Source organism: Pseudophryne corroboree, chromosome 7 (genome assembly GCF_028390025.1).
Source record: "Pseudophryne corroboree isolate aPseCor3 chromosome 7, aPseCor3.hap2, whole genome shotgun sequence".
In the NCBI taxonomy this organism is placed as follows: Eukaryota; Metazoa; Chordata; class Amphibia; order Anura; family Myobatrachidae; genus Pseudophryne; species Pseudophryne corroboree.
The window spans coordinates 336005100-336021159 of NC_086450.1; the positions used below are offsets into that span (position 1 = coordinate 336005100).

Here is a 16060-nt window from a genome sequence, read left to right on the forward strand (position 1 = left end):
CTTCATGAATAGACCCCAGAGTGATCTATCACTGCGTCAGCAGTGGATCACAGAAGTTGTGGGAGGTGTCTATTTGCACAAGACTTCTTCTGCCGCATTAACATATTTTTTCTCTAACGTCCTAAGTGGATGCTGGGGACTCCGTCAGGACCATGGGAATAGCGGCTCCGCAGGAGACAGGGCACAAAAAGTAAGCTTTTAGGATCACATGGTGTGTACTGGCTCCTCCCCCTATGATCCTCCTCCAAGCCTCAGTTAGGTTTTTGTGCCCGTCCGAGCAGGGTGCAATCTAGGTGGCTCTCCTAAAGAGCTGCTTAGAAAAAGTTTTTTAGGTTTTTTATTTTCAGTGAGTCCTGCTGGCAACAGGCTCACTGCATCGAGGGACTTAGGGGAGAGAATTTCAACTCACCTGCGTGCAGGATGGATTGGATTCTTAGGCTACTGGCCACCATTAGCTCCAGAGGGAGTCGGAACACAGGTCTCACCCTGGGGTTCGTCCCGGAGCCGCGCCGCCGACCCCCCTTACAGATGCTGAAGATTGAAGGTCCGGAAACAGGCGGCAGAAGGCTCTTCAGTCTTCATGAAGGTAGCGCACAGCACTGCAGCTGTGCGCCATTGTTGTCACACACTTCACACCAGACGGTCACGGAGGGTGCAGGGCGCTGCTGGGGGCGCCCTGGGCAGCAATATATAATACCTTTTATGGCAAAAGAATACATCACATATAGCCATTAAGGCTATATGTATGTATTTAACCCATGCCAAATGTCTAAAACTCCGGGAGAAAAGCCCGCCGGAATAGGGGGCGGGGCTTATTCTCCTCAGCACACAGCGCCATTTTCCTGCTCAGCTCCGCTGTGAGGAAGGCTCCCAGGACTCTCCCCTGCACTGCACTACAGAAACAGGGTAAAACAGAGAGGGGGGGCATATTTTGGCGATATTTTTATATATTTAAGCGGCTATAAGGAACAACACTTATATAGGGTTGTTCCCATATATATTATAGCGCTTGGGTGTGTGCTGGCAAACTCTCCCTCTGTCTCCCCAAAGGGCTAGTGGGGTCCTGTCTTCGATAAGAGCATTCCCTGTGTGTCTGCTGTGTGTCGGTACGTGTGTGTCGACATGTATGAGGACGATGTTGGCGTGGAGGCAGAGCAATTGCCGATAATGGTGATGTCACCCCCCAGGGAGTCGACACCGGAATGGATGGCTTTGTTTATGGAATTACGTGATAATGTCAGCACATTACAAAAATCAGTTGACGACATGAGACGGCCGGCAAACCAGTTAGTACCTGCCCAGGCGTCTCAGACACCGTCAGGGGCTGTAAAGCGCCCTTTACCTCAGTCGGTCGACACAGACCCAGACACAGACACTGAATCTAGTGTCGACGGTGATGAAACAAACGTATTTTCAAGTAGGGCCACACGTTATATGATCACGGCAATGAAGGAGGCTTTGCATATCTCTGATACTACAAGTACCACAAAAAGGGGTATTATGTGGGGGGTGAAAAAACTACCTGTAGTTTTTCCTGAATCAGAGGAATTAAATGATGTATGTGATGAAGCGTGGGTTAACCCAGATAGAAAAATGCTAATTTCAAAAAAGTTATTAGCATTATACCCTTTCCCGCCAGAGGTTAGGGCGCGCTGGGAAACACCCCCTAGGGTGGATAAGGCGCTCACACGCTTATCGAAACAAGTGGCGTTACCGTCTCCTGATACGGCCGCCCTCAAGGATCCAGCTGATAGGAGGCTGGAAACTACCCTGAAAAGTATATACACTCATACTGGTGTTATACTGCGACCAGCCATCGCCTCAGCCTGGATGTGCAGTGCTGGGGTCGTCTGGTTAGATTCCCTGACTGAAAATATTGATACCCTGGATAGGGACAGTATTTTATTGACTATAGAGCAATTAAAGGATGCTTTCCTTTATATGCGAGATGCGCAGAGAGATATTTGCACTCTGGCATCGAGAGTAAATGCGATGTCCATATCTGCCAGAAGGAGTTTATGGACGCGACAGTGGTCAGGTGATGCGGATTCCAAACGACATATGGAAGTATTGCCGTATAAAGGGGAGGAATTATTTGGCGTCGGTCTATCGGATCTGGTGGCTACGGCAACTGCCGGAAAATCCACTTTTTTACCTCAGACCCCCTCCCAACAGAAAAAGACACCGTCTTTTCAGCCGCAGTCCTTTCGTTCCTATAAGAACAAGCGGACAAAAGGACAGTCATATCTGCCTCGGGGCAGAGGAAGGGGTAAGAGAGGGCAGCAAGCAGCCCCTGCCCAGGAACAGAAGCCCTCCCAGGGTTCTGCAAAGCCCTCAGCATGACGCTGGGGCCTTACAAGCGGACTCAGGAACGGTGGGGGGTCGACTCAAGAATTTCAGCGCGCAGTGGGCTTGCTCACAGGTGGACCCCTGGATTCTACAGGTAGTATCTCAGGGTTACAGGTTGGAATTCGAGAAGTCTCCCCCTCGCCGGTTCCTAAAGTCTGCTTTGCCAACGTCTCCCTCGGACAGGGCGACGGTATTGGAAGCCATTCACAAGCTGTTTGCTCAGCAGGTGATAGTCAAGGTACCCCTCCTACAACAGGGAAAGGGGTATTACTCCACGCTATTTGTGGTACCGAAGCCGGACGGCTCGGTAAGACCTATTCTACATCTCAAATCTGAACCTGTACATACAAAAATTCAAGTTCAAGATGGAGTCACTCAGAGCAGTGATAGCGAATCTGGAAGAAGGGGACTTTATGGTGTCCCTGGACATAAAGGACGCTTACCTGCATGTCCCAATTTGCCCTTCACATCAAGGGTACCTCAGGTTCGTGGTGCAAAACTGTCATTATCAGTTTCAGACGCTGCCGTTTGGATTGTCCACGGCACCTCGGGTCTTTACCAAGGTAATGGCCGAAATGATGATCCTTCTACGAAGAAGAGGCGTATTAATTATCCCTTACTTGGACGATCTCCTGATATGGGCAAGATCCAGAGAACAGCTGGAAGACGGAGTAGCACTAACCCAACTAGTGCTGCAACAACACGGGTGGATTCTGAATTTTCCAAAATCTCAGTTGACCCCGACGACACGTCTGCTGTTCCTGGGAATGATTCTGGACACGGTTCAGAAAAAGGTGTTTCTTCCGGAGGAGAAAGCCAGGGAGTTATCCGAACTTGTCAGGAACCTCCTAAAACCAGGGACAGTGTCTGTGCATCAATGCACAAGAGTCCTGGGAAAGATGGTGGCTTCTTACGAAGCGATTCCATTCGGCAGATTCCACGCACAAACTTTTCAGTGGGATCTGCTGGACAAATGGTCCGGATCGCATCTGCAGATGCATCAGCGGATAACCTTATCGCCACGGACAAGGGTGTCTCTTCTGTGGTGGTTGCAGAGTGCTCATCTGTTAGAGGGCCGCAGATTCGGCATACAGGACTGGGTCCTGGTGACCACGGATGCCAGTCTGAGAGGCTGGGGAGCGGTCACACAAGGAAGAAACTTCCAGGGAGTATGGTCAAGCCTGGAGATGTCTCTTCACATAAATATACTGGAGCTAAGAGCGATTTACAATGCTCTAAGTCTGGCAAAACCCCTGCTTCAGGGTCAGCCGGTGTTGATCCAGTCGGACAACATCACGGCAGTCGCCCACGTAAACAGACAGGGCGGCACAAGAAGCAGGACAGCAATGGCAGAAGCTGCAAGGATTCTTCGCTGGGCGGAAGATCATGTGATAGCACTGTCAGCAGTATTCATTCCGGGAGTGGACAACTGGGAAGCAGACTTCCTCAGCAGACACGATCTACACCCGGGAGAGTGGGGACTTCATCCAGAAGTCTTCCACATGATTGTGAACCGTTGGGAAAAACCAATGGTGGATATGATGGCGTCCCGCCTCAACAAAAAACTGGACAGGTATTGCGCCAGGTCAAGAGATCCTCAGGCAATAGCTGTGGACGCTCTGGTAACACCGTGGATGTTCCAGTCAGTGTATGTGTTCCCTCCTCTGCCTCTCATACCAAAAGTACTGAGAATTATACGGCAAAAGGGAGTAAGAACGATACTAGTGGCTCCGGATTGGCCAAGAAGAACTTGGTACCCGGAACTTCAAGAGATGCTCACGGAGGATCCGTGGCCTCTACCTCTAAGACGGGACCTGCTTCAGCAGGGACCGTGTCTATTCCAAGACTTACCGCGGCTGCGTTTGACGGCATGGCGGTTAAACGCCGAATTCTAAAGGAAAAAGGCATTCCGGAAGAGGTCATTCCTACACTGGTAAAGGCCAGGAAGGAGGTGACTGCACAACATTATCACCGCATTTGGAGGAAATATGTTGCGTGGTGTGAGGCCAGGAAGGCCCCCACGGAGGAATTTCAACTGGGTCGATTCCTACATTTCCTGCAAACAGGATTGTCTATGGGCCTCAAATTGGGGTCCATTAAGGTTCAAATTTCGGCCCTGTCGATTTTCTTCCAGAAAGAATTGGCTTCAGTTCCTGAAGTCCAGACTTTTGTAAAAGGAGTACTACATATACAGCCCCCGGTTGTGCCCCCAGTGGCACCGTGGGATCTTAATGTAGTCTTGGATTTTCTAAAATCCCATTGGTTTGAGCCGCTCAAATCGGTGGAGATGAAGTATCTTACATGGAAAGTAACCATGCTACTGGCCCTGGCTTCAGCCAGGAGAGTATCAGAATTGGCGGCTTTATCATATAAGAGCCCATATCTGATTTTCCATACGGACAGGGCAGAACTGCGGACGCGTCCTCATTTTCTGCCTAAGGTGGTGTCAGCGTTTCACCTGAACCAGCCTATTGTGGTGCCTGCGGCTACTAACGAGTTGGAGGATTCCAAGTTGTTGGACGTGGTCCGGGCATTGAAAATATATATTTCAAGAACGACTGGAGTCAGAAAGTCTGACTCACTGCTTATATTGTATGCACCCAACAAGATGGGTGCTCCTGCTTCTAAGCAGACGATTGCTCGTTGGATTTGTAGCACAATTCAACTTGCACATTCTGTGGCAGGCTTGCCACAACCTAAATCTGTCAAGGCCCATTCCACAAGGAAAGTGGGCTCATCCTGGGCGGCTGCCCGGGGAGTCTCGGCATTACAACTCTGCCGAGCTGCTACTTGGTCAGGGGCAAACACGTTTGCAAAATTCTACAAATTTGATACCCTGGCTGAGGAGGACCTTGAGTTCTCTCATTCGGTGCTGCAGAGTCATCCGCACTCTCCCGCCCGTTTGGGAGCTTTGGTATAATCCCCATGGTCCTTACGGAGTCCCCAGCATCCACTTAGGACGTTAGAGAAAATAAGAATTTACTTACCGATAATTCTATTTCTCGTAGTCCGTAGTGGATGCTGGGCGCCCATCCCAAGTGCGGATTGTCTGCAATACTTGTACATAGTTATTGTTACAAAAAAATCGGGTTGTTATTTGTTGTGAGCCGTCTGTTCAGAGGCTCCTACGTTTGTCATACTGTTAACTGGGTTCAGATCACAAGTTATACGGTGTGATTGGTGTGGCTGGTATGAGTCTTACCCGGGGTTCAATATCCTTCCTTATTGTGTACGCTCGTCCGGGCACAGTACCTAACTGAGGCTTGGAGGAGGGTCATAGGGGGAGGAGCCAGTACACACCATGTGATCCTAAAAGCTTACTTTTTGTGCCCTGTCTCCTGCGGAGCCGCTATTCCCCATGGTCCTGACGGAGTCCCCAGCATCCACTACGGACTACGAGAAATAGAATTATCGGTAAGTAAATTCTTATTATCACAGCCGCTGTAGCATACAAAGACGTAGCGGCTATTCTAATATATCGGTCTCTGAATCGGGCTCATGGTTACAAACTTTTATAGCCACTTTCCATTGTGTTAAATTTAGAAGAAAAAAATTACTTTTAGGCAAATTCACTGTGTTGTATGAGTGTCACGTGCCAGTTGATGGCATATACACCAGTTCGTTCCAAGATGGCGCCGTGGAGGGCTGCCTCAATGCTCCTCTCCCTTTTCTGTCTGGGAGTTGTGAATTATCGGAAATTAATTCCTTGTATTTCTCTAACGTCCTAAGTGGATGCTGGGGACTCCGTAAGGACCATGGGGAATAGCGGCTCCGCAGGAGACTGGGCACATCTAAAGAAAGCTTTAGGACTATCTGGTGTGCACTGGCTCCTCCCCCTATGACCCTCCTCCAAGCCTCAGTTAGATCTTTGTGCCCGAACGAGAAGGGTGCACACTAGGGGCTCTCCTGAGCTTCTTAGTGAAAGTTTTAGATTAGGTTTTTTATTTTCAGTGAGACCTGCTGGCAACAGGCTCACTGCATCGAGGGACTAAGGGGAGAAGAAGCGAACTCACCTGCGTGCAGAGTGGATTGGGCTTCTTAGGCTACTGGACATTAGCTCCAGAGGGACGATCACAGGCCCAGCTTGGATGGGTCCCAGAGCCGCGCCGCCGGCCCCCTTACAGAGCCAGAAGGCAGAAGAGGTCCGGAAAATCGGCGGCAGAAGACGTCCTGTCTTCAACAAGGTAGCGCACAGCACTGCAGCTGTGCGCCATTGCTCTCAGCACACTTCGGTCACTGAGGGTGCAGGGCGCTGGGGGGGGGCGCCCTGAGACGCAATAAAAACACCTTGGATGGCAAAAAAAATGCATCACATATAGCTCCTGGGCTATATGGATGCATTTAACCCCTGCCAGAATCCATAAAAAAGCAGGAGAAAAGTCCGCGAAAAAGGGGCGAAGCCTATCTCCTCAGCACACTGGCGCCATTTTCCCTCACAGCTCCGTTGGAGGGAAGCTCCCTGTCTCTCCCCTGCAGTCACTACACTACAGAAAGGGTTAAAAAAAGAGAGGGGGGCACTAATTAGGCGCAGTATTAACTATACAGCAGCTATAAGGGGAAAAACACTTATATAAGGTTATCCCTGTATATATGTAGCGCTCTGGTGTGTGCTGGCAAACTCTCCCTCTGTCTCCCCAAAGGGCTAGTGGGGTCCTGTCCTCTATCAGAGCATTCCCTGTGTGTGTGCTGTATGTCGGTACTTTTGTGTCGACATGTATGAGGAGAAAAATGATGTGGAGACGGAGCAGATTGCCTGTAATAGTGATGTCACCCCCTAGGGGGTCGACACCTGAGTGGATGAACTGTTGGAAGGAATTACGTGACAGTGTCAGCTCTGTATAAAAGACAGTGGTTGACACGAGACAGCCGGCTACTCAGCTTGTGCCTGTCCAGACGTCTCATAGGCTGTCAGGGGCTCTAAAGCGCCCGTTACCTCAGATGGCAGATATAGACGCCGACACGGATACTGACTCCAGTGTCGACGGTGAAGAGACGAATGTGACTTCCAGTAGGGCCACACGTTACATGATTGAGGCAATGAAAAATGTTTTACACATTTCTGATAATACGAGTACCACCAAAAAAGGGGTATTATGTTCGGTGAGGGAAAACTACCTGTAGTTTTCCTGAATCTGAGAAATTAAATGAGGTGTGTGATGATGCGTGGGTTTCCCCCGATAACAACGGATAATTTCTAAAATGTTATTGGCATTATATCCTTTCCCGCCAGAGGATAGGGTGCGTTGGGAAACACCCCCTAGGGGGGATAAAGCGCTCACACGCTTGTAAGGGCTCTACCTTCGCCTGAGATGGCCGCCCTTAAGGATCCTGCTGATAGAAAGCAGGAGGGTATCCTAAAAGGTATTTACACACATACTGGTGTTATACTGCGACCAGCAATCGCCTCAGCCTGGATGTGCAGTGCTGGGTTGGCGTGGTCGGATTCCCTGACTGAAAATATTGATACCCTAGATAGGGACAGTATATTTTTGCCTATAGAGCATTTAAAAGATGCATTTTTATATATGCGTGATGCACAGCGGAATATTTGCCGACTGGCATCAAGTCTAAGCGCGTTGTCCATTTCTACCAGTAGAGGGTTATGGACACGTCAGTGGTCAGGTGATGCGTATTCCAAACGGCATTTGGAAGTATTGCTTTATTAAGGGAGGAGTTATTTGTGGTCGGTCTTTCAGACCTGGTGGCCATGGCAACAGCTGGGAATTCCACGTTTGTACCCCAGGTCGCCTCTCAACATGAGAAGACGCCGTATTATCAGGCGCAGTCTTTTCGTGGACAAGCGGGCAAAAGGTTCCTCATTTCTGCCCCGTGACAGAGGGAGAGGAAAAAGGCTGCAGAAATCAGCCAGTTCCCAGGAACAGAAACCCTCTCCCGCCTCTGCCAAGCCCTCAGTATACGCTGGGGCTTTACAAGCAGAATCGGGCACGGTGGGGGGCCCGTCTCAATGAATTTCAGCGCGCAGTGGGCTCACTCGCAAGTAGACCCCTGGATCCTTCAGGTGATATCTCAGGGGTACAAATTAGAATTCGAGACATCTCCCCGATGTCTCCTTCTGACAGGGAGACAGTTTTGGAAGCCATTCACAAGCTGTATTCCCAGCAGGTGATAATCAAGATACCCCTCCTGCAACAGGGAACGGGGTATTATTCCACACTGTTGTGGTACCGAAGCCGGACGGCTCGGTGAGACCGATTCAAAGATTTTAGATTTAGAACACTTACGTACAGAGGTTCAAATTCAAGATTGAGTCACTCAGAGCAGTGATTGCGAACCTGGAAGAAGGGGACTACATGATGTCTCGGGACATCAAGGATGCTTACCTTCATGTCAAAATTTACCCTTCTCACCAAGGGTACCTCAGGTTTATGGTACAGAACTGTCACTATCAGTTCAGACGCTGCCGTATGGATGGTACACGGCACCCCGGGTCTTTACCAAGGTAATGGCCGAAATTATGATATTCCTTCGAAGGAAGTGAATTTTAGCTATCCCTTCCTTGGACAATTCCCTGATAAGGGTAAGATCCAGGGAACAGTTGGAGGTCGGTGTAGCACTATCTCAGGTAGTGTTGCGGCAGCACGATTGGATTCTCAATATTCCAAAATCGCACCTGGTTCCGACGACGTGTCTTCTGTTCCTAGGGATGATCCTGGACACAGTCCAGAAAAAGGTGTTTCTCCCGGGGGAGAAAGCCAGGGAGTTATCCGAGCTAGTCAGGAACCTCCTAAAACCGAGCCAAGTCTCAGTGCATCAATGCACAAGGGTTCTGGGTAAAATGGTGGCTTCCTACGAAGCAATCCCATTCGGCAGATTCCACGCAAGAACTTTCCAGTGGGACCTGCTGGACAAATGGTCCGGATCGCATCTTCAGATGCATCAGCGGATAACCCTGTCACCAAGGACAAGGGTGTCCCTCCTGTGGTGGTTGCAGAGTGCTCATCTTCTAGAGGGCCGCAGATTAGGCATTCAGGACTGGGTCCTGGTGACCACGGATGCCAGCCTGCGAGGCTGGGGAGCAGTCACACAGGGAAGGAATATCCAGGGCTTATGGTCAAGCCTGGAGACATCACTTCACATAAATATCCTGAAGCTAAGGGACATTTACAATGCTCTAAGCTTAGCAAGACCTCTGCTTCAAGGTCAGCCGGTGTTGATCCAGTCGGACAACATCACGGCAGTCACCCACGTAAACAGACAGGGTGGCACAAGAAGCAGGAGGGCAATGGCAGAAGCTGCAAGGATTCTTCGCTGGGCGGAAAATCATGTGATAGCACTATCAGCAGTATTCATTCCGGGAGTGGACAACTGGGAAGCAGACTTCCTCAGCACGACCTCCACCCGGGAGAGTGGGGACTTCACCCAGAAGTCTTCCACATGATTAAAAACTCGACCGGTATTGCGCCAGGTCCAGGGACCCTCAGGCAATAAGCTGTAGACGCTCTGGTAACACCGTGGGTGTACCAGTCAGGGTATGTGTTCCCTCCTCTGCCTCTCATACCCAAGGTACTGAGATTGATAAGATGGAGAGGAGTAAGCACTATATTCGTGGTTCCGGATTGGCCAAGAAGGACTTGGTAACCGGAACTTCAAGAGATGCTCACGGAGGATCCGTGGCCTCTACCTCTAAGAAGGGACCTGCTCCAGCAAGGAACCTGTCTGTTCCAAGACTTACCGTGGCTGCGTTTGACGGCATGGCGGTTGAACGCCGGATCCTGAAGGAAAAAAGGCATTCCGGATGAAGTCATCCCTATCCTGATCAAAGCCAGGAAGGATGTAACCGCAAAAACATTATCACCGCAATTGGCGAAAATATGTTGCGTGGTGCGAGGCCAGTAAGGCCCGACGGAGGAAATTCAACTGGGTCGATTCCTACATTTCCTGCAAACAGGAGTGTCTATGGGCCTGAAATTGGGGTCCATTAAGGTTCAAATTTCGGCCCTGTCAATTTTCTTCCAAAAAGAACTAGCTTCAGTCCCTGAAGTTCAGACGTTTGTAAAAGGGGTACTGCATATACAGCCTCCTTTTGTGCCTCCAGTGGCACTTTGGGATCTCAATGTAGTTTTGGGTTCCAAAAGTCACATTGGTTTGAACCACTTAAATCTGTGGAGTTAAAATATCTCACATGGAAAGTGGTCATGCTGTTGGCCCTGGCCTGGGTCAGGCGCGTGTCAGAATTGGCGGCTTTATCCTGAAAAAGCCCTTATCTGATTTTCCATTCGGACAGGGCGGAATTGAGGACTCGTCCTCAATTTCTCCCCAAGGTGGTTTCAGCGTCTCACCTGAACCAACCTATTGGTGGTGCCTGCGGCTACTAGGGACTTGGAGGCCTCCAAGTTGCTAGACGTTGTCAGTGCCCTGAAAATATATGTTTCCAGGACGGCTGGAGTCAGGAAATCTGACTCGCTGTTTATCCTGTGTGCACCCAACAAGCTGGGTGCTCCTGCTTCTAAGCAGACTATTGCTCGTTGGATTTGTAGTACAATTCAGCTTGCACATTCTGTGGCAGGCCTGCCACAGCCAAAAATCTGTAAATGCCCACTCCACAAGGAAGGTGGGCTCATCTTGGGCGGCTGCCCGAGGGGTCTCGGCTTTACAACTTTGCCGAGCAGCTACTTGGTCAGGAGCAAATACGTTTGTAAAATTCTACAAAATTGATATCCTGGCTGAGGAGGACCTGGAGTTCTCTCATTTGGTGCTGCAGAGTCATCCGCACTCTCCCGCCCGTTTGGGAGCTTTGGTATAATCCCCATGGTCCTTACGGAGTCCCCAGCATCCACTTAGGACGTTAGAGAAAATAAGAATTTACTTACCGATAATTCTATTTCTCATAGTCCGTAGTGGATGCTGGGCGCCCATCTCAAGTGCGGATTGTCTGCAATACTTGTACATAGTTATTGTTACAAAAATCGGGTTATTATTGTTGTGAGCCATCTTTCAGAGGCTCCTCTGTTATCATACTGTTAACTGGGTTCAGATCACAGGTTATACGGTGTGATTGGTGTGGCTGGTATGAGTCTTACCCGGGATTCAAAATCCTTCCTTATTGTGTACGCTCGTCCGGGCACAGTATCCTAACTGAGGCTTGGAGGAGGGTCATAGGGGGAGGAGCCAGTGCACACCAGATAGTCCTAAAGCTTTCTTTAGATGTGCCCAGTCTCCTGCGGAGCCGCTATTCCCCATGGTCCTTACGGAGTCCCCAGCATCCACTACGGACTATGAGAAATAGAATTATCGGTAAGTAAATTCTTATTTTTTTTGGTAAACTTGGCCAATAAAACTGATTTTGAATCAACATTTTTTTCCAGGCAGGCTAATCCAAAGTCATTTAAGATTTTGTTCATTGGAAGAAGTCCTGGTTCAAAATCTAATACATTATAAACATGCCACCAAGTACTAAAGTCTAAAATATGAATTGTGCTCAGTTTTATGAATAATATAAAGTTAAAATTCTACTAAACGTTTTTAAAAAGTGTTTTTGTGGTCATACTGAACAAATCAGTAGTACATTTGTGTCCTCATACATTATTGCTGCAGTCATGCCAAACAGCCCCCTTGGTGCACCAGTTCCTGTGAGACTCTTTCAGCTCCGGATTTGCCAAAAATGCGTCTTGGGCACAACGCAATTCAAATAACATGCACCAGGAGTCTGTGCTGACCAATTTGATACAAGACCCCTGTATATCTGTGTGAGTCTCTGAATCTGTATACAAAGTGCTACAATGTAGCGGATGCAGCTTTTTTCCATACCAAGTTCCGTTTTGCTCTGAATACAGATTGTCACACACAATATACAAGTGTTGCATATCAAATTAATCAGCACAGTCTCATGTTGCATTTTAGTCATCTCACATTGTGCTAAAAATGTATTTTCGTCAAAAAGGCGCCTGACGTTGGTGTTGCTAGTGGTTCACTCGGGCCAGACATCTCACATTGTGTGGTGTATTGAGGCTAGATGTATGAGGACACATCTGTATTGCATTTTATTCAGATTGCTTCAAAACTTTGTCTAATGCTATAATGTTTGGTGCATTTTATTATTATGCAAGCTAAATTTCATGCTTTGATATGGCAGCTTAAATGACTGTTAAATATTGTGACAGAACCACATAGACAGAGTACAGTCCAACTCACTGTATTTTCACCTCAGGCAGGTTACACAGTACATGCAAGTTTGCAGGTCAGGTTTTACAGGCAGTCTTTAAACAGCAGCACAACATTCCAATATTCCAAATGGCTACTAACGTGACCCCAGACCCCAAACCTATCGCTTGGCCACTTGCTCGCATCAAGAGTCTTGACCTACTGAACAAACACATTTTTAAAGGTAGCAGACGAGGTGTAGGAATTAGCCCAGCTGTGGCTTATAACAGACTGTCAAAACCTGGACTGGATTCCATCAGACCTATTGCCGCTGCTCCAATCCTGCACAATCCTACTGTTCCACATTAACCTCATGTAGAATCATGCTGTCCCTACCACAGTATATACAATTAGAATGTTTCCTGCATAATCTTATGCACAGGCTGTGTTGAAATAATGTGTGCAAAACCTAATAAATTCAGCACACTATAATGTGAAGGTGACAGCCCATCATAATCATACAAGGGAATTGCTGCATTGCCGTATTTGTTTAAATGCATATATTACTTTGTAATATCGGCTATACAAGTATCACAGGTTGAGTCTCCCATATCCAAAATGCTCCGGACCAGAAGTATTTTGAATATTTTGGATTTTTTTCCTTCTTATTTGGAATATGTGCATATCATAAGGAGATCTTGGGGGGTGGGATCCAAGTCTAAACATGAAATACATTTCTATTTCTTGTACACCTTATACACACACAATGCAATATTTTTTATAATTTTGTACATGAAACAAAGTTTGTATACACTGAAGCATCAGAAAGGTGTCACTATCTCAGTCATGCTCCAAACATTTCGGATGAACTGGAGGCCCATATTCCAGGAGGCAGCTCTGCTCTTACTTTTGTGCAAACTATTGAAATCTTAGCTTTTCTCCCATCCCTGTTTAATTATACACTTGCTTTCAGATTATGTGAGCTAGCGCTAAATGTATACATCATTTGTAATGTACAGAAGCTGTAACCTGATCCCAAACTGTATTTTAAGTACTTTGAATTTGTAAATTCAATTTTGTTACAGTGCAGAAAATGAGATATTAATTCATAGCTCTGAGATCTCATGTAACCATAGCAATGTTACATTTTTGTGTCTCATGAAATCTGTTTCTTTTGCAGGCTATAGGATTCATCTTATGGCTGGTCTGCTGGGCAGATCTCTTCTACTCCTTCTATGAAAGGAGTCAAAGTATTTATCGTGCTCCAGTTTTTGTTGTGAGCCCCACTGTACTTGGTATAACTATGGTAAGCTGCTTATGAAGAAAGGACAGAGAATAGCTAGCTAATAAGGGTACTCAGTTCTTCATTTCTGGTGTATAAGAACATTTACAGAAAGCATTTTCATAATTTCTCTCATTAGTTTGGTTTTGTAACCTTCCCACCGCACTGGAATCTTTGCACTTTGTTGTAATTAGATCCAATTAGCCACAGGTTGTGTTGTGCAGCCTTTTCTCTCGGGTAAGGTGCCTGGAGCCATTCAGTTAGAGACCCGTGAGCAGCCCCAAGGCAGCAGTGAAGGCTGATTTCTGCTCACACTCTACAGAGAGGCAAGCAGAAGTCAGCATGAATTACAGACCTGGGGCTTCTCTGGGTTGACTACATTCTACACTCTAAGGGGCCCTACTCACTGGCCGACCCGCCGCCGAGCTGCCTGACGGCGGATACGGCCGACGAGCGACCCGGCGGTGGGGGGGGCAGTGACTGGGGGAGTGAAGTTTCTTCACTCCCCCCGTCACACGGCTGCATTGAAGTGCAGGCAAATATGGACGAGATCGTCCATATTGGCCTGCATGCACAGCCGACGGGAGACCAGCGATGAACGAGCGCGGGGCCGCGCATCGTTCATCGCTGGAGTCTCCACACTGAAAGATATGAACGAGTTCTCGTTCATTTATGAACGAGATCGTTCATATCTTTCAAAAAATCGGCCAGTGTGTAGGGCCTATAAGGGTGGGTAGCTAAAGAATGTAAGCTCTCACGAGCAGGGCCCTCTTCCCTCATGTGCTTATCCTTTTCTTACTCTAATAATATTCAACTGCACCAAATCCAGCAGTCTTCTGCCACCTAATACTTATTCCAGTGTCATCTGCTGACGTAGCTATGTTTATTTACTCTGTACTTGTCCTATATTGTCGTCAACTGTAAGTTGCTGTTTTCCTGCTTGATTATTTGTTTATGTACTCTGTAATTGGGCGCTGCGGAACCCTTGTGGCGCCATATAAATAAAGGATAATAATAATAATAATAATAAAAAGGCCAATCGATTTTCCTTTGCCCTGGACCATGTCGGATTGGTTGTACACGCTGAACTATTTAATGAATAAGTAACTAAACGATCTCTTGTTCGGTCCTTCATTAAACTGCACTGGTTCGCATGCAGTATCTTCCGGTTGGCCATGCAGTACCTGCTGACTGGAAGATATCTCAGACATCCCGAGGGAGCACACGATCCTGCTTACACACTGCATGATGTAGACCAGTGATTTTCAACCTTATTCAATTCGCGGCACACCAAACATGATTTAAAAATTGCCAGGGCACACCATCAGTACCGCGCAAACCCAAAAAACAAACACACACACACACAGGGATATAAAACAAAGATAATTGCCCCATAGCAATGCCACCACACATTGCCCCATAGCAATGCCACCACACATTGCCCCATAGCAATGCCACCACACATTGCCCCATAGCAATGCCACCACACATTGCCCCATAGGAATGCCACCACACATTGCCCCATAGGAATGCCACCACACATTGCCCCATAGGAATGCTACCACACACTGCCCCCATAGTAATGCCACCACACATTGCCCCATAGTAATGCCACCACACATTGCCCCATAGGAATGCCACCACACATTGCCCCATAGGAATGCTACCACACACTGCCCCCATAGTAATGCCACCACACATTGCCCCATAGTAATGCCACCACACATTGCCCCATAGTAATGCCACACTAACCTGTGACTTAAATCTTTCACCGTCAGTGGTGGGAGCAGTGACGAGTGCCGAGAATGAATGGAGGCAGCAGCACAGATCAGCAGTGGGCGGGCACTCCAGGCGGGAACGCGATATGGTGTTTGCGTGACCTGTGAGTCACGGCTCGTCAGCATAGGTCGCAGGCTGGGCTGCAGAAGTGCCCAGCGCTAGCCGATCATCTCTGGCGGCTGTGCGGCACACTTGAGAACCGCTGGCGGCACACTAGTGTGCCGCGGCACAGCGGTTGGGAATCACTGATGTAGACTATACATACCCCCAATATCTTGCGAGTGTGTACTCACTGTAAGTTACTAGTTTTGGGTGCTTTACTTGGCAGCTAATTGAATCGGCCCCTTTTGGCTTTTGCTTGAATATCAAGTTCACTGTTCACTTATGCCTTGCTATTCCAAGTGGCCCTTTTTGTTATGTTATCTGCGTGCAGATTTGTTACAAAGCCCTGCTATTTTGTATGTCCCTGACATTTATACCGGTTGCAAGCTTCCCGTAGAATGAATGAAAAGCACTCCTCCTCAGTTCTGACCTTCACAACACAGTGGG

The 16060-nt window shown here is 48.0% G+C and overlaps 1 protein-coding gene across 2 annotated transcripts in view; it reads left to right on the forward strand.

The window, feature by feature from the left end:
• The window catches only part of ABCC1 (ATP binding cassette subfamily C member 1 (ABCC1 blood group)), a 440279-nt gene that overhangs the window by 143515 nt on the left and 280704 nt on the right, over window positions 1–16060 (forward strand). For both annotated transcript variants that reach the window (XM_063934377.1, XM_063934378.1), the window contains exon 3: window positions 13631–13756. In XM_063934377.1, coding sequence (XP_063790447.1) covers window positions 13631–13756 — 126 coding nt within the window. The remainder of the gene's footprint in view (window positions 1–13630; window positions 13757–16060) is intronic.